This window comes from Zonotrichia albicollis, chromosome 5 (genome assembly GCF_047830755.1).
Source record: "Zonotrichia albicollis isolate bZonAlb1 chromosome 5, bZonAlb1.hap1, whole genome shotgun sequence".
In the NCBI taxonomy this organism is placed as follows: Eukaryota; Metazoa; Chordata; class Aves; order Passeriformes; family Passerellidae; genus Zonotrichia; species Zonotrichia albicollis.
In genome coordinates this window covers 73,592,340-73,609,575 of record NC_133823.1, presented here as the reverse complement: position 1 = coordinate 73,609,575, position 17,236 = coordinate 73,592,340, and the positions used below count along the sequence as shown (strand labels likewise).

The window sequence follows — 17,236 nt, the reverse complement described above, 5'->3', positions numbered from 1 at the left end:
CTGGGGCAGTCTGTAGCTTTCTGCCAATGTATCCCACTGATTATAATCTTTACTGCAGCAGGAGCCCATTATTAATATTTTCAAGGAACTTCCCTCTGCAGTTAAAGAGAAAAGAGGGAACATTGATTTAAATATTAAGTTTAAATATTCCAGTAGTGGACTTTTCATTGCCCTCACTGATGAGGGCCGGAGCTGATAGCTGCTCCTTGCCAACAAAAGTGGGAAATGGGAAATGTAATGTTGCGCCGGGCTATTTTTTTAGACGCTGAGCGTTTCTTTGCTCAGATCCCTTTCTCTGCCCCAGGCGGGGTAAAACACTGAGGTGTGGGTTTTTCCCCAGTTGGTCGTGGCAGAAAAGCTTGGTGGGCGTTTGCATTGCCTGCTGTCTCCTTTCCGTGCCGCTCTCCGCCGGCCCGGCGCGGGCGGCCTTGTGAGGGCGCGCTCTCTGTGCCCCAGGCGGGGTAAAACACTGAGGTGTTTTTCCCCAGTTGGCCGTGGCAGAAAAGCTTGGTGGGCGTTTGCATGGCCTGCTGTCTTGGTGGGCGTTTGCATGGCCTGCTGTCTCCTTTCCGTGCCGCTCTCCGCCGGCCCGGCGCGGGCGGCCTTGTGAGGGCGCGCTCTCTCTCTCTCCCCCACAGGCCGCGCAGCGCTGGGCCGAGGGGCCGTGCCGCGAGTGCGAGTGCCGGGACGCGGCCGTGACCTGCTTCCAGCGCTCCTGCCCGCCCTGCCCGCCGGGCAGCCGGCCCCAGCACGCCAAGGGACGCTGCTGCCCCCGCTGCCAGCCAGGTACGGAGCGCTGCCTGCCTCTGGAGCCCTGCCGCCCTCCTTCCTGCCCCCGGCGCCGCTCCCATCCAGCCCCTGCTCTGCAGCGCTACGGTTTAGCTCTCAGATAAGTTTGAGGCTCCCAGTGACTTCCCCTGAGTGTTTTGTCTTTTTTCTTCCACTGCTCCTTTCTTGAATCCCAGCGTGAGTTTTGGAGTTTATGGGCTCCTGATTTTTCCTTGGGAGTGGGAAGAAAGACTGTGCACACACTGTTAATGCCACAAGCTCACCCGAGGCTGACTGGCTGCCAGTTAATAATTGTTTGGAAAGACTAGCCTAGCCTTGGCCTATATGATAATTTTGCCTATAAATTCCTTTTTCTCCAGGATATTGTCATTCCCTTGGATTTACATTTCATGGTTGGGAGGCTTTAGCTGTGGGTTGCTCGTTCTTTTTGGTAGCTCTTCTTGTTGCAGTCACATAACTTTGGTTTTATCAGGGTGCTCCAGTTAATGCTTTATCTCAGTAAAAAAGAAAATAGCTTCACAGTTTAATTGTGCTGGAGTGCCCGGGCACATTTGCCATCTTCTTGTTTTAAAGCTTGTTATTTGCTGCATGCTAATGGAAATGCAAAGCACTAGAGACAGAAAAGTGAAGGGAACAGGCTTTAGAAAGTTCTGATGGAATTGTCCTGGATTTTTGAGACCAGCATCTGCACAGGCTGCTGAGGAAGAGATAGATGATACAGTATTCTCAGCACCTCTCCCTTCTCCTTATCAAGAATTGCCTCTGTCTGCTGGTTATCCTTGAAAAAGTGGTCATTTAGCTTCCATCGTGGTAGCATTTTGGAAAACCTAGGCTTTGGAGTCGTGGTATTGGACATGCAGAGCCAAGCCTGCATTTTTGTGTCCTGAAAGGTAACTGACAGTTTCCCTCATCCAAACCTACTCTTTTCCCTCTGTGTTTCTTCTGTCTTGCAGTGGTGGGGGATGAGAAACAAATGCAAAGTGCAGCCTGCAGCAGTTTGATCTGTGAGCCCAGAACACCAGCCCCTGCTGCATCTGCTTCCATAAAGCCAGCAAAAATTGATTGCTGCTTCTCAGAGATGTGCTGGAAGGAAGAGGGCAGAGAGAAGCCACTCCTTTTCAGCCAAGAGAAAGCAAAAAGCCCTGGGCACTGCTGTATTTATGTTAAAACCAGCAAATATTCCCTCTCACTGAGAACCTTTGGCTTGGAGCCTCGCTGAGAACACTTGGCTGGGAGCAGAGGGGCTTTTGAGTAGCTGGAGAAAAATTGTTCTGTTCTGAATCTCTCCACTTACGTGTGGCCAGGAGATCCTTCTGTGGTGCTGGGGCATCAAGGTTTTTGTGTAGGGGCAGCAGTCTGCCAGCTGTGCTGTGACCTGGCACGGACACAGAGCCATGACTTACTGCAGGGTTTGGCTTTAGGAGTCTCAAATTCAGGTTGCTTCGGGCCATTGATTCCTGGTGACTTACAATTTTCACTGCTGAGAAACCATGTGGACAGTGAATATCCCTTTAATCAGCTGCCCAGAAAATCTGAGTCTCTATAATGTCTCATCACATACTGAATAGGGCAATAAAACATTTAGCCCCTTTGAAATAATCTAGTGTATAAAAACCCACTCCAAAGCTAGCACGCCTTGCACCACCCAGGGAAACAAGCCGTGAATTTCACTTGGGTTTGAGAGTTGCTTTGTTTGCTCCTTCCTGGCTGCCAACACTGCTCTGTGTGTTGCCCCTGTGCCAGGTGAGTGCCATGCAGACTGTGTGAGCTGCTCCCAGGCCTCTGATCGCTGTGACTCCTGCCGGGACCCCAGGAAGCTGCTGCAGGACGGGCGCTGCGTGGAGATGTGTGCAGGGGGCTTCTACCAGCACGGGGGCGCCTGCCTGGGTGAGTTCTGCTCTGCTGCATGCTGTGCTTTGGGCTGGGGGATCCCACGGGCTCGTCCTGAACAGCTTGGGAAAGCATCCAGGCACGCGCTGTGCTGCATCCATGAGACTTTGGGAGGTTTCAGATGGAAGCAGAAGCAAATTCTTGAACTCTTGAGCTAAAATGAGGCAAAATAATCTCATTTTGTCAGACCGGGGTGGGGGGGGTCCTTCTGCATCAGGAATTTGGGATTGATTTTCGTTCTCTCTTTCCTTTCTCCTGGCAGCCTGCAACGAAACCTGCTCAGCCTGCAGCAATGGATTTGAGTGCTCCTCATGCCAGGCACCCCTGCTGCTGAAGGACGGGCAGTGTGTGCCCTCCTGTGGGGAGGGCTACGTCCAGGAGCAGCTCCTCTGCACAGGTACCTCCGAGGACAAGGGGCTGCAGCCCTCTGGGATGGCAAAGCAGCAGCAAAACTTGACCTGGGCTATGGGAACCCTCTCTGTTGAGGCATCTGCTGTTGACATAGGTGTTAATGTTCACCCTTGAGTAAAGGAAGGAGTGAGTGAACAGAGAAACCAAGCCATGCGGGGTAACGTTGGTCGCTGCTTGGGGAAATATTTGTGACAATTCCTCAGTGGATCGGTTCTGTTGTGTGATTCTTTGACTTCAGTGCAGACTGCCTGTAAGAGCTCAGGATATGGTATTTTGATGTGTATAGAAAATTGCCTGCAGGGGTGGGGGATTGATAGAACTCAGGAAATACTGTCTGGGGAAGTTTCCTGCTTGGTTTTGCTGTTCACTCAGTCCATACCATGTGCTGTTCCTGGAAGTGCACTGAGCTCGCTGCTCTCAGGAAGCATTCTTACAAGGTAAATTGGTAATTCTATAAAACACTGAGCGCTGTCTAAATCATTTTTCTTAGCAGTTGGAAAGACTGAGAGTAAGATTGGAAAGTTAGCTTTCTCTTTGATGGGACTGTGACAGTGCTTTTATGAGCTTCCCCGGCTCCTTTGAAATACTTTAAACTCTTCCCAAACTGTAAAGCAGCTGCTTTTTCATCATGGCAGTTTAATTGTTTTCTCTAAAATTAACACTTTTCTCATCTTGATGTTGGCCTTTTTAGAAGGCTTCTAATTATTCCTGCAGTTCTGATTCAGCAGAGGGGTGGAGCAAATGCTTAACTTCTGAGCCATCACTTCAATTTCCTTGGAGCTAACCCTCCTGCTCAGAATTAAATACAGGCTGAGGGCTTCTGGCCCATTTCAGGGCAAAGCACTTTAGAGGGTAAGTCCAGCTTCCTTTTCTGAAGTGGCTTCCCTTGAAGAGCTGACTGCTTGTTTCAGGTTGTGAAGGTCTGAAAAACCTCTGTCCTCCAGCAGCCACTACAGCCCAGGGCACCACTGTGGGTGTATAAACAGACAGGAGAGACCCAGTCCAAAAGAATTTGTAGGCTTAAGTATCAAATAATCTTCTCCTTCATTTGGTTTTATTTTGTCATTTCCTTTCCACCTGCTGGTGGTGGTTTAATTGGCAGTGCCCGTGTACTGCTGAAGGGGTAGGGAAAGGCTAATGTTTCATTTTATTGCTGGTTGGTAGATTACTGATTGTACACTCCATCCAAATCTGCAGTCACGCATGCTTGTGGCTGAATGTTGCTGGGAAAATTTGTTCCTCTTTCCTCAAGGGAATTGAACCAATTTGCTTTAGTTCTGCATGGCTGCATTTTCTGCATAAAGTCAAACCAGTGGAGAAAGTCTTAAGTTTCAGATGCTGTCCGTAATCCATGGCCATTCACTCTTTTCCTTGTATCCTCTTTATTGCTGCAAATCTCTAATCAGATTGTCGAGACGGGCCTCAGACTGCTCCAAAAGATTTTCCTCATAATGGTTTTAACATCTACAATAAGCATGTTCCAAAAGCACAGAAAGGATGAACTAGACTGTGTTAATTGCTGTAGCTCCAGTAAACTCCCTCTTGAGGAATTTGCTCTGGACTTGAAAGAGACTTAACACCAGGTTTCTTGCTCTAGCCTCTTGTTGGAACACTGCTGTCTGCATTGTGGAAAAACACAGTGAATTAGCCTTTCCTTTTGTTCATGTTTTATAACAGCTGGTTTAATTGAGTCTCTTTTGAATTTTTGATTACAGTTGTTTGATCTCTGCCCTATTTGAATCCTACACTGGGGTTGTTTCCTGCCCCCATCCCTCCACTTGCTTTTGTGAAGAATTAAAACCATTAAGAGAAAGTAGAGTTGAGAATAAAAGGTAATAAGTTCAGTTATGTAGCAGTGGATTTAAAGTTCATGGTTGAGTTTGTGTCAGGCAGAGAGAGCGGTGGGCTCTCCCTTGGCAGAAACAGAACTCCCTTACCAAAGGCAAAGCAAAGGGAAGCAAAAATAAACTATATCAGCATGGTAGAATGGAGGGGCTCAAAGGACTCACAGTGTTCAATGCTCTCACTGCATTTTCCTTACTTAATTATTTATGTTTTCAGGATTATTCAAAAGCCCAGGCAGAACCGGAGTGTTCCTGCTTTCATCTCCCAAAATGCCAATGTTGAAGTGTGTAACTTGACACTAACAGACCCTGCTCGCTCTGGAGCAGGGCACTTGGGTTCCTGCTGCCTACATGTTGCATTTCCCTGCTGTCCCTGGGCTCTGGGGGATGCTCCAGGATCCAGCACAGCCAGCTGAGCTTGCCCAGCTCCCAGGGAGGAGTGCAGGGCAGAGGTGGCACAGATCCGTGGCACCCCAAAGCCCAGCAGTGCCTTCTGTGTTCTCACTGGAATGCCACTGGCATTGCCCTCCTGCTGTGGGCACACCTGGGAGGGTTTCGGGTGTTGGCAGAAGTTTGGTGAGCTCCAAAAGAGGCCCCTACAAATCCCAGCTGGAAACAGCCAGGGGGATGGAATCAGCTTCCTGGCTGCGCAGTCACTTGTGTTGATTTATTTTCACACAGCCGCTTGGTTGCTGCAGGCAAAGATGTTTGAGCTGACAGTGGCTCACGGAATGCTTCCATTTCCCCCTGTTCTTTCTGTGGAGCTGGTGCCTGGCTGCTTGGGTGAGGAGCAGCTGCTGAGCCTGGCAGGGATCCAGTGCTGAGGGAGCCAGCGATTCTGGAGTCAGGGTGTGGAATCACAGAATCAGGGAGCCGCAGAATGGTTGGGGCTGGAAGAGACTGTAAAGATTATTGTGTTCCAGCTCCTCTGCTGTGGACACTTATCTCTATCCCAGGTTGTTCAGAGCTCCATCCAACCTGGCCTTAAACACTTCCAGGGATGGGGCAGCTGCAGCTTCTCTGGGCAGCCTGTGCCAGGGCCTCACCCCCTCACAGGGCTTTGCCAAGGGCCAGCAGGAGCCAACTGGGAGCTGTTTGAAAACACAGTAGGGAAAAGTGTCTCCTAGAAAGGAGCAGCACATCTAGGGAGGAATTGAGAGCTTTGCAAATGGCTGTGAATGTTCAGATGTGCTGACATACTGAGGCAGGCTAACAGGCAGGGGTCCCGGCTGTGCAGTGGGAAGTCTGCAATTAAAAGATCCAAGTCCTGGCACCCACTCTTTAAAAAACATGTTGAAAGTTAGAGTGAGCTCAGAGAGGAGCAATACAGGTCTGGAAGGTGAAGTGAGGACGTTTCACTGCTTAGAAATTTACAGCATGAACTCATACTCTGCAGTCAACTTTGAGAAATCATCCAAGCTGGAATGAGGTGCAGGTTTTGTATCAGCAAGGGAAATTATCGACTGGAGCAGGAGCTGTGCTCAAGCTTTGCCTTGGGATGGGATGGTTGGTGTTTGTGTGTTGGGATTGTGAGAGGAGGATCCTACAGGGTCCAGTACAGGATGCCCAGGGTCCTTTTGAGACACCCCTCACATTGGGGTGCTCGGGAACCAGAGGAGCCACAGCATTCTGGAAAGATCAGGAAGGAGGTGGAGGGAAAGAAGATGCAGGAGGGTGAGAAGGACGAGAGCAAGCAGCTAATCAGGACAAGGAAAGGGAAAATAAACCAGGCTGGAAGTGTGGAGAAGGAGCATCCAGAATGCCCAAGGACCAAGGGCATGAGCTCAAATGTCCCGTGCCGTGCTGCCTGAACACTCCCTGTTCTAGCCCCAGGTGGTCAGTTCCCTCTGTGGGAGATGGAGCTGACAGCTCTCCCCTGCCTAGGGCAGCAGGGAAATGCCCTGGGATGGCATGCTGTGCCCCTCTGTGCCACAGGACTCGTGTATAATGTGCTCTCAGTGCTGTGGATGAGCTGCTGCTGTGCCTGCGCCTCCCTGCATTGCACTGATGCTGCTCACACATGAGTTTTTCTTGGGGGGCTGCAACTTCAGGGCAGTGTTGGCAGGACAAACATCAAAAAATTCCCTTTTCTCCCACCTGCCACAGACTGGGAGCACAAGCGTTGGAACATATTTGGGTGTAATTGAGGAAAACAAAAACAAACAACCTTAACAGCTTCAAGAATTGTAATTTGCACTGTTCCTGCAACACTGGTAGCGCAGGATTTGATAGGAGTCTGTGTCCCATATTTTCCCCAGGAATTACTCAGGCTGAGCACGTGAGGTTTCCTCATAAGTCAGTTCCTTCTGCACCTGGAAGGACAGCAGGAGCTGTTTCTAGAAGCAGGCTGGCTTGTTTTGCTTTCTGCCAAACCTTGACTGCAGCCCTGCAGCACAATTCTGTGCTTGTGCCTGGAGCTGGGTTACTGTCAGCAGCCACCCCGAGCACCTGAGTTTTGAGGAGCCTCTGATGGGATCTCTTCCTATTTCCCTTTGTGCTCCAGGGACTTTAGAGGGTTCCAGCACTCCTCCTGGGCTGGGAACAGCTGCAGAGCAGCTGGGGTGGGGACACTGCTCTGTGCTGCTGCCATATTCCAAAACGTACAAAACGCGGCGGGGAGTTATCTGCTGGGACGGCTTGGATGAAAGATTCCAGCCTGAGGGCAGCAGTGGGTTGTGCTGGTTATTTTCCATCTTGTGTGGCAGTGGAAGGCTGAGCACAGAGAGGAAGGGCAGTGGCGCAGGCCCGGGGCTGCAGGAGCTGCTGGGAGGGGGCTGTTGGCTAAGGCTGCGCTTCTCTGCCCTGCAGCCTGCCACGAGTCCTGCTCCTCGTGCTGGGGAGCTGCCGAGAGCCACTGCCTGTCCTGCCGGGACCCGTCCCACGTGCTGCAGGCTGGGCTCTGCCTGGCCGCCTGTGCCCAGGGCTTCTTCCCCAAGGATGGTGTGTGCACTGGTGAGTACCTGTGGGAGGAGTGCTCTGCGCAGGCAGCAATCAGTATTTCATTGTGCTGTGCAGCAGCTGGGGCTTTATTCATGTCTGACAAGCCAGCTGCACCCTGAGCATTCATGGGGGGTGAGGGAAGCTGCTGTTTGTTTGTGAGATTATTAATTCATTTACACTAATCAGATGCTGGAAGGTTTGAGCGGTTTTTCCTTGCTGAAAAGCTGGGCTCTTTCTGAGGGCTTGACAAATCCATTTGTCTGTGGAAAGAAAAATGGCCTTTGCCAGCAGCTTTCTGTAAATTTAATTATAATTCAGCATCACAGTAACTAATACCTGCACAGCAGATGTGCCTTGGGAGATGGGAAGGTTTGCTGGGAAAAAGGGAGAAGACGTGGCTAGAGGGGATTAAAAGACATAAGTCAAACAGATCCTGAAAGGGAGAAAAAAGATCTCAGATAAGGACCCTGGCATTTGCCACATGGATTCCAGTCCAGTCTGGATTGCTGTTGGCAGCCACCTCCAGCTGCTTGGGAGGACTGTCCATGGTAGTCAGGGCTTGTTGGGCTTCAGGTGTGTGGCTCACACAGGTGTGTCTGGGCTACAGCTCGACAGAGAGAGCTTAAAAGCTGGAACGTGGTGGCAAAATTGTTGCTGTTTGTGCTTATTCTCAAGATTCCCCTTCATTTTGGTCAGCGTTTGTACCAGGCAGCTTTATTCACCCATGTTTTAAGTGTGCAGGCTTGAAATCTTACAGCTGAAAATAATTTAGGCTGAAAAGGAAATTTAGCTTAGGTTTGGTTCTTATTGCCAGTGGTTTCTCAAAACCCCACAGTTGTTCCTTGAAGCCTCTGAGAGTCAGACCTTTCACCTTCTACCAAAAACCATGCATTTTGATACCCAGCTGGAGAGCTGCTTTGTCTAGTGAAAAGAAACAGAAATTGGTTAAGTAAAATGCATGACTCTTCTAAAACTCCAGCAGCATATTGCCTTAGGAAAGCCAGAGTTCCATGGACAGCGGGTCAGATCACTTCAGAGCTGATTGCCTAGGACAATATGGAGCACATGAATTGATGAGAAAAATTATCATGCTGGAGTTCAGCTGCATTTTCCCACTTTGAAGAGAAGGTGGAGGGGGGAAATTACCATTTTTTTAAATCACCTTTTCTCCCCCCTCCCTTCCTGAACAATCTGGTAACTGCTGCTTGTGCAAATGCATGGGGTGCTTTCCATCCATGGGGAGAGGCTGATGGCGTTGCTGTTGTTCTCCTCGTGGCAGCTTGCGGCCAGTTCTGTGAGAGGTGCTCTGCAGAGGCAGGCAGCTGTGCCAGCTGTGCCGCAGGGAAGCTGCTGCACCAGGGGCAGTGCCTCCCCCAGTGCCCACACGGACATTTCCCCAGCAGCACTGCAAGGTGCACAGGTAAGAGGGGCATTTCTGCCCTGTCCTAAGCTCTCAGGGCACCCCCCTTGTGTTGCCTGCTCTTCCTCAGTCGTGGGGAAGGAATTTTGAGAGCACAGAAATGGGAGTGGGGACAGGAATTTGACTGGTTTTGGTTGTTTTCTTTGGTTCGCTTGCGATGGATTGTCTCAAATAACCTCTCTTGCTTGCCAAACATGCTGAGGTACACATTCAAAACATGGTGTGAGCGAGAGTAATTACTGGTAGTGCTTATTAATACATGGGCACTTGTGCTCTCATTAGTTCACCTAGCTGAGTCTGACTCCAGCTGGGGGTTTTCTGCAGCTGGAGAAGGCTGTAGCCAGCAGCAGCAGCGCTCTGAAGGAGTGGGAATGGGATGTTTCAGCTCCGTGTGCTCTGTTTCTCTGTCAGCCTGTCACGCTTCATGCTCCACGTGCCAGGGACCTCTGGCCACTCACTGCACCTCCTGCTCCTTCCCTCTGGCCCTGCGCCAGGGCCAGTGCCTGGAAAGCTGTGGAGAGGGCTTTTACCAGGATCACAACATCTGCAAGGGTAAGCTCTGCACCTGGGGTAAGTTCCCCAGCTGCTGTAAACCAAGTTTTGTTTTTCCTGTATCCTGTGCTGAGCCAGTCAATGCTTGATTCCTGCCTTTCCTGCTGATTGTTTTCTGCTTTGAAAAAAAGTGAATTTTCCCACATACTTTCTGATTTCACACCCCCAGGATTTAGTGATTTATGGGACTTTTTTTTTCCCCTTCTCTGTGTACATTGCTGAAATAAATGTACATTGCTCCCAGGTTTTTTTCAACACGATTTAAGAGGTGGGTGAAATTCCACGTATACCTGGTATGAAATTCCACATATACCTAGTATGAAATTCCACATATTTGTGATATGAAATTCCACACACATCTGGCAGATTTGCAAAGACTGAGGTCATCTCTGCACTAGTGGGAAAAGCGAAAATTGGAAAGGTGAATTTCTGTTTGGTGTGAGCCCTTCACACGAAGGGCTTTTCTCCTGTCATTTCTTGCTGCCCCTCCTAATGAGACTGAGCTCACTGTTGCAGTTGCAGAAATTAAAGGAGAATTGGCAGTCTGTGGCCCAGGGCTGCAGTTTATTATTTGTTCCCCAGCTTTGCTCAGGAAAAGAGCTGCTCCCTGGAGGTGGGGGGGCGCAGTGTCAGAGCGTTTTTCTCACATCCTGCCGTGCTGTAGAGAGCAGGAGCCTTGTCTGTCGGGTCTCTGGGCAGCTGCCCATGCCCTGCTCCCAGGGTGGCTCTGATGGCTCTGTCCCTGTGCCCAGGCTGCCACCCGTCGTGCCGCTCCTGCGCCGGCCCGGGCCCCGCGCAGTGCCTGCAGTGCCGGGCGCCCCAGGATGTCCTGCAGCCTCACCCGCCTGGGGAAGGGGCTCTCCGTGGCCTGTGCCTGCCCCTCTGCCCACCCCATTTCCACGTGGACAGCGCGGGAGTCTGCAGAGGTGAGAGGGGCTGGTCGGAGCCCTGGGGTTTGGGTGTTACGGGGGAGCATTTGATTTGTACAGCCCTATTACAGCGACTTTAGACGGTCACTGTGGTGAGAGAATCTTGTTTCTTGATCAGAAGGCTGATTTATTGATATAAGATATATAATACATTATAACTATACTAAAAAGAATAAGAAGAGAAGTTGCAGAGAGCAGCTATGCCAAGAATAGAATAGAAAGAATGAATAACAAAGTTCTTTGCCCAGGGAATCTGTCCCTGAGCTGCTCCTGTGATTGGCCTTTAATGGTACACAAGGAAGATGAGCCAATCACAGGGACACCTGCTACATTTCACAACAGCTGATAACAATTGTTTACATTCTTCTTCTGGGGCCCTTTGCTTCCCAGAAGAAGGAGAAATCCCAAAGAAAGGATTTCTATGAAGAAATGTCTGCGACACAGCCCTGTGCTTGCCTCGTGACTGCCGTGATTGTTTAACCTCTGTAACTTTCAAAACGACACATCCTAGTGCTTTTGAGGGAAAATGTAATCTACATAAGTCTCCTGACTAAAGGACTCAGGTACTTTCTTTTTGAATGCCTGTGTTCAAGCCGGCACAGCTCAGCTCCTTTCCATTGAAGCTGAGTATGTGATTTTTAGCACTGACTTACTTTGAAGCAGGATCAACCCTCAAATCCTTTTCAAAAAAGACTGAGCTTTCTCCTTCTCAGCCCTTGGAGCAGGTCAAGACATCCCACAGCAGTCTTTTCTTTTGAGGGAGCTCTTCTGCTACATGCCCTGCAGCACAACTGCCATTTCAGCCACTCTCCTGAAATACCAACTAGGAAGCTTTTCCATGAAGGCTGGACTTTGGAAAAGGGGGTGATGGGATGTACACTGGGGATATGTGTGGTATCCCACCAGTCAGAGAGATAGTGACTGAAGTAAAGTGGTAGTAATAACAATAGTAACAACTCTACAGGTGACTATTTCTTCCTGTTAGGAAAAAACTATCTGTAAAAGTGGACATAATTTAAAATCCAGGTTTTTTGGTTTATAGTGCTTTGAAAAGCAAACTCACAACATTGTGCAGAACAGAAGTATGTTCATATACTTATATATATATATATACATAATACATAATCATATACATATACATAGGGCAAAATGCTGGTTTTGCAGAGTCATAGAATGGCCTGGGTTGGAAGGGAACCCTAAAGATCTCCCTGGCTGCCAGCTAAGTGCAATTGTATAAATTACTTCATTTAATTTCCTCTGTCCAGCCCTGTGTAGTTGTATAAATTACTTTATTTCATTAATTTGCTCTGTCCAGCCCTGTGTCGTTGTATAAATTACTTTATTTCATTAATTTGCTCTGTCCAGCCCTGTGTCTTGTCTCCCCAGAGTCCAGAGGTCTGCGTTCAGCTCACACAGTAGAACCTGTAGCCTCCAGCCACTCTAATAAGTGTGAGGTTTTTGGCTAGTGAGTTTATGTATTTATTTAATCAGATGGCTTAGCTGAAGATGGTTTGGTTTAGGGCCAGTTCCAGGAAAGAAATGCAGTTTTTACCTGCTCTCCTCCTTCTGGCTGGGCCATCCTTGTGGTGAGTGTTTGTTTCAGGTGGCCAGTCCACCTCTGTGGGTGTTTGCTCCAGAGTGGATGGTAACTGTGCAGTGATAGGAAACCCTGCCTGGAGTGGCTGCAGGCTGATAACAGAGGGTGACTTCAGCAGCTGGTGAGTTTGCAGAACCCCAGAGCTCTTCGAGGAGGACCAGAGCATCGCATGGTGTTGGGCAGCTCAGCTTTGCATTTCAGTGGGTGCCAAGAGATCTCAAATCTGCAGCTGTCTCTGCCTGCCCCTTATCTTCAGGAACTGCTCTCTACTCTGCACTCCTTCCTACCTCTCCCAAGCACATTTTGAGGCGGTAAGGAGCGCAATAAGGCGGAATTGACGTGGTTTTGTGTGTTGTTGTGTCCCAGAGTGCCACTCCTCCTGCGCAGGCTGCGTGGGCAATTCCTCGCGGGACTGCACGGCCTGCCCGGCTCCCGGCGTGCTGCTGCAGGGCCAGTGCCTCCCCTCGTGTCCCGAGGGGCTCTTCAGCCACAGGAACCGCTGCTCCCGTGAGTGCCCTGCAGCTGCTGGGGCTGTAACTGCTCTGAGGGCGTTCAGGGGTTTGCAGTCCAGTTTGGGGAATGGAATCTCCTCCTAAGGGAGAGAGAAATGAAACCGCGCCGACACGCGGCCCTCCAGGGTTAAAAAGAGGGAAGGTGAATTTCTGACTCCAACACACAGAGATTTCTAAAAGTGACAGCGGATTGGGGGATGGCAGTGCCACCTCTCCAATGGCACTGGACAAGCCAGCAGTCTCCATAAAAGAATTTCTTCTCCATCAAAGAATGCAAAACAATAAGTTATTCGCATAAAGTGTGTGAGAAAGTTCGTTTCAAGAAGGTAAACATCAGAAGGCTTAGAAAATCTAAAAAAGCTAGGGCAACAGACATGCACTTGGAATCATAAATTGCAATAAGTTTTGCTCCTCAGGACTGTTTCCCTGAAGATCTTTTGCGCTTGATTTCAGGGTGGTGTTCCTAGCTCGTGTGCTGTGGAAAAAAACTCTTTAATGGACAACACCAAAAAAACAAAATGCTTTTATTTGGCAAAGCCTCAGATTTAGAGAGAAAAGCCTTTCCTAAAAAGTCCATTGCTCTATTTATTTAATTTATTCAGCCAAGGAAAAACTCTATAAATAGATTTATTTGGCAGGCCATTGTAAAGATTGATCAGTTCTGAGGTGTGCACTGCCACCTTAGAGCTGAGGTAACTGCTGAGTGCTGCTTTACGCCCTTTCAGGCTTATAAAAATGTCTTAGAAACAAAATTTTGGTGTCAGGAAAGTGCCATCTTGCAAGCTGTGTCCTTTTATTCCTAAAGAGCTTTGAAAGTAGTTTTTAAGAATTTATTACTGACTGGTAGCCATAGTATTTTTATCTCCCTCAGATCTGTAGCATGGAAATCTGACATCTGTCATTAAAGCTGGGAGGATACAAAAGCAGCCCATGAAATATTTTTGAGTGCTCTTTAGCCACTTTCTCTGCCATGTCTTTGTTGAGCTTTTGGCAGACAGAAGTGGCTAATGAGCTGGCAGGGCATTCCTGCTCCAGAGGTTTCAGTTTGGGAGGGCACAGTGGAAAAACCATTCCCCAGTTTTCCTCTCATGCATATCAAGCACCACAATGATGTTGACAGAGTCCCAAGAGAAGTTTAATTTATCTCCCCTGTGCATCCCACTCTGGTTTTTTATATGCACAAGCATATGCTGGAGGGAGGAATAACAGGGCCAACCCACCTCTCTCTCCCTCTTTTATGTTGTGTCTAGATCTATACCTTGATTAATGCAGGGAACAAATCACTGACAACCCATTTCTCACCTCGTTTGTTCAAAATGAGCCTTCCAAGCCACAGCCCTGCAGCCCCTGGTGCCACGAGGCCGCGTTGTGCCCATGCTTGGTGGTGGGAGCTGGTTTTTGGGAAGGGAGGGGAGAGGGCTGGCCGGTAGCCTAAGCAGGAGTGTTGATTCTCTCCGCCAGCCTGTCACCCGTCCTGCAGGACGTGCCACGGCCCCTCTGAGTGGGAGTGCTCCGCCTGCCACCCGCGTGCCACGCTGGACGCCGGCAGGTGCAGGACAGGCTGCAGGGAGGAGCAGTACCTCAGCCTGGCAGGCCACTGCACGGGTGAGTCAGGCCTGGGTGTCTGTGCCATTGACTGCTGCTGCAAAGCTGCTTGGCTCCTGCTCAGCAAAATCAGCCAGGTTGGAATTTGTGATCCACAGAAGCGGCTGATGGGGCCCTAAAGGAAAGCTGGCGCAGCAAGAGTTGCTGTGTGCGTTTCTGGGAGGTAATAGGATTTCTGGATGGGGGTTGTGCTGTGTGGGTGCTCGCTGCCTGCGCTTAAGCCCATCATCTGAAACCACTGATTGCATTTATCTGTTTAAAAAGAAAAATCGCTTTTAATCCGTCCCACAGACACGTATAAACATATCCTGGGAACTGCTCCAACCATTTCTGAGCTTTATCAAGCCTTTTCTTTTTTCTTTATCAGAAAAAGCTACGGTGTGTGAGGCTTAATCCGGGCTGAACAGTTCCAAATGAGATAAGGAATCCTAAGAAAAGGGAAAAATGCATTAGGAGTAATAAATATATCCATTGAGAGGCTATTGTTCTCAGTTTAATATGATTTCCCTTCACAGAGCCTTCTCTTTGCCGAACATCTATGTCCTGGATGTTTTTTAATGAAAGACTTGTTTCTTTGCTCTCCACAGCTTAATTCTATGAACCATTTCTTCATCTCCCTTTTAAACAACAGTGACTGTTTTGTCTGCAGGGACAAAAAGAGCAGGAAAAGAAAGTGTGTGAGGAGCAGGAAACTATCCTAAAAGTACTGTACAGCTCCTTAGGAATTCAGGCTGGGGAATCAAGATAGAGCCAGATAGCTGCAAACTGGAAATAATTCAGCATTTCAGTGTAATGAGGTGTCTCTGTGCTGTACAATTTTGGGGGATACAGTGGTACTTACTAATGTCCTGACATGTGAGAGCTCTGTATTTCTTCCACCTTATTTCCCCATTAATTTGCATTTATGCTTCCTATGAAAGAAGTCCTGTGGAAAAGTGGCCTTCCCCTGTGAATTGTATTGGGAAAACCTAGTGCCATTTATCATCAGTCAGCACTCTTTCTGAGGAGGATTTATTCTTTAATTATCCCTTTGTTTGGTGTCATGGAGCAGTTCTGCTGCTCCCAATCCCAGTGGTCACCAGGGAGATGTCCCAGGAAGTAGGAGCAGTGTGGAGGGCATTCCTTGTGGCATGGGCACCTTTAGTGTCCCCCAGAACCTGTGAGAACCCTTGCAGAGCAACATTACTGAGGTTTTTCACCTTGACCAAAAAGTTGTGCTCTGGCCCAGGGTCTGCAGTCTGAAGTGCGTTGCTCTTTGTGCTAAATTTATGTCTGGTGTTTAAGCAAAGGATGTTTGTGGCCAGTTCTCCTGGAGGTAAAGTGCTCCACATCCAGGTTGTTAAGTTTCACTCAATCTATCATTTAGCACTGATTGAAATGCTGAATTTGCCCTTGCAAGTTATTAATTACCAGTTAAAGAGCAGCTGTCCCATAAAAGAGCACATTAAAACTCCTGACACCCTCATAAGATATGATTTGCAACAGAATCTAACAAAGCTTTTTCCTTCACCTCCCAAAGCAATATATTTTTACAATTATCTTCCCATTTATCTTTAATTCCCCACCCTGCAGGCAGAATTGTGTTATGGCTTACAGGGCCTGCTGTGCATCACAGTCACCTGCCATCCTTTATGGACCTGGAGGGGGAAATCTTTCACAGAGGCTGCAGAAAAGCAACTGTCACTGCAAACCATTGCCTGGGAATTAATGGTGTTACTGTGACTGTTACCTGAATGAGGATTGGAACATTTGCCTTGTTAATAGGAACAAAAAAAGGTCTTGTTTTCAGCAGTTAATCAAATAAGCATTTCACATTTAAGCTGAGGAAAGATAAAATGTCCTCAACTTTCAGAAAATCAGTGAGTCTCTGAGCTCTGTTTTGGGCACACGGAATTTGTGCCAATTCTCCCCTGAGAGCGCTCAATTGATTAATTTCACTTTATAGCCCAAATGTACAGGAATGTGCTTGAGACTCGAGCCATCCCCCATTGGATCTCACAGCTTCTGTGGTGTTTGCTTTCCCACTTCCCAGATGTCCCTCTCCCTCTGGCTCAGCTTGACCTCAGCTTCAGCAAACTTTGCAGTCAGCACTCTACAAGTCCCAATCACTGCTCAAAGCCTTGTCCTGCCCGTGATTTTCTGATTTGAGGTTTCCCTGTTTATCTGGAAGCTTCCCTGGCTTTTCCTGACTTTTCCTGACTGCATGGAAGGGCAGAGGGGCTAGTGTGGAAGAAAACTGTGCATGCCAGCTGATGGAGAATCCATCTCAGTGTGGTTTTAACTCCAGAGCTCCCACTGCCTGTGTTCCTCAGGCCCTTGCTTTCTTAGCCCGTGTGCAGTTGGGAAAACCTTCAAAGCTGAACCAGAGGAGCTCGCTCAGGAGGGGGCCTGTAACAAGCTTTGCTGCCTTGCTCTTAAAATTCCAGAAGGGACACTCTGACAACAAGAAATATCCTCAGCTCCTTGTAAAATTAATGAGCTGTTGCTGTCCGTTTAGAGAGACACTGATACCACCACAGAGAGCTGGAGCCAGAGGGGCTCAGCTCCACTCCCTCACGCTCTGCAGCCTCCTACAGAGCCAGCAGCTGGGCTGCCAGAGGAGGGAAAACCCTGTCCCTGCTTTGCTCTGGGCTCCTTTGTGCCAGCGACTTTCCAGCTGGGTCTCACCCCTCACACTGCCTGGGGAGGCTCTCCCAGAGCAGGCAGATCCCTGCAAACCTGCTGTCACTTCACCAGGAATTCACTTG

The 17,236-nt window shown here is 48.9% G+C and overlaps 1 protein-coding gene across 1 annotated transcript in view; it reads left to right on the top strand.

Moving 5' to 3' along the window:
• FRAS1 (Fraser extracellular matrix complex subunit 1) overlaps positions 1-17,236 on the top strand; it is a 102,136-nt gene that overhangs the window by 36,722 nt on the left and 48,178 nt on the right. Inside the window, exons 11-19 of the mRNA XM_074542107.1 lie at positions 639-786; positions 2,533-2,676; positions 2,942-3,076; positions 7,743-7,886; positions 9,154-9,294; positions 9,706-9,846; positions 10,599-10,772; positions 12,739-12,879; positions 14,346-14,489. Of these exons, the coding sequence (XP_074398208.1) occupies positions 639-786; positions 2,533-2,676; positions 2,942-3,076; positions 7,743-7,886; positions 9,154-9,294; positions 9,706-9,846; positions 10,599-10,772; positions 12,739-12,879; positions 14,346-14,489 (1,312 nt within the window). The remainder of the gene's footprint in view (positions 1-638; positions 787-2,532; positions 2,677-2,941; positions 3,077-7,742; positions 7,887-9,153; positions 9,295-9,705; positions 9,847-10,598; positions 10,773-12,738; positions 12,880-14,345; positions 14,490-17,236) is intronic.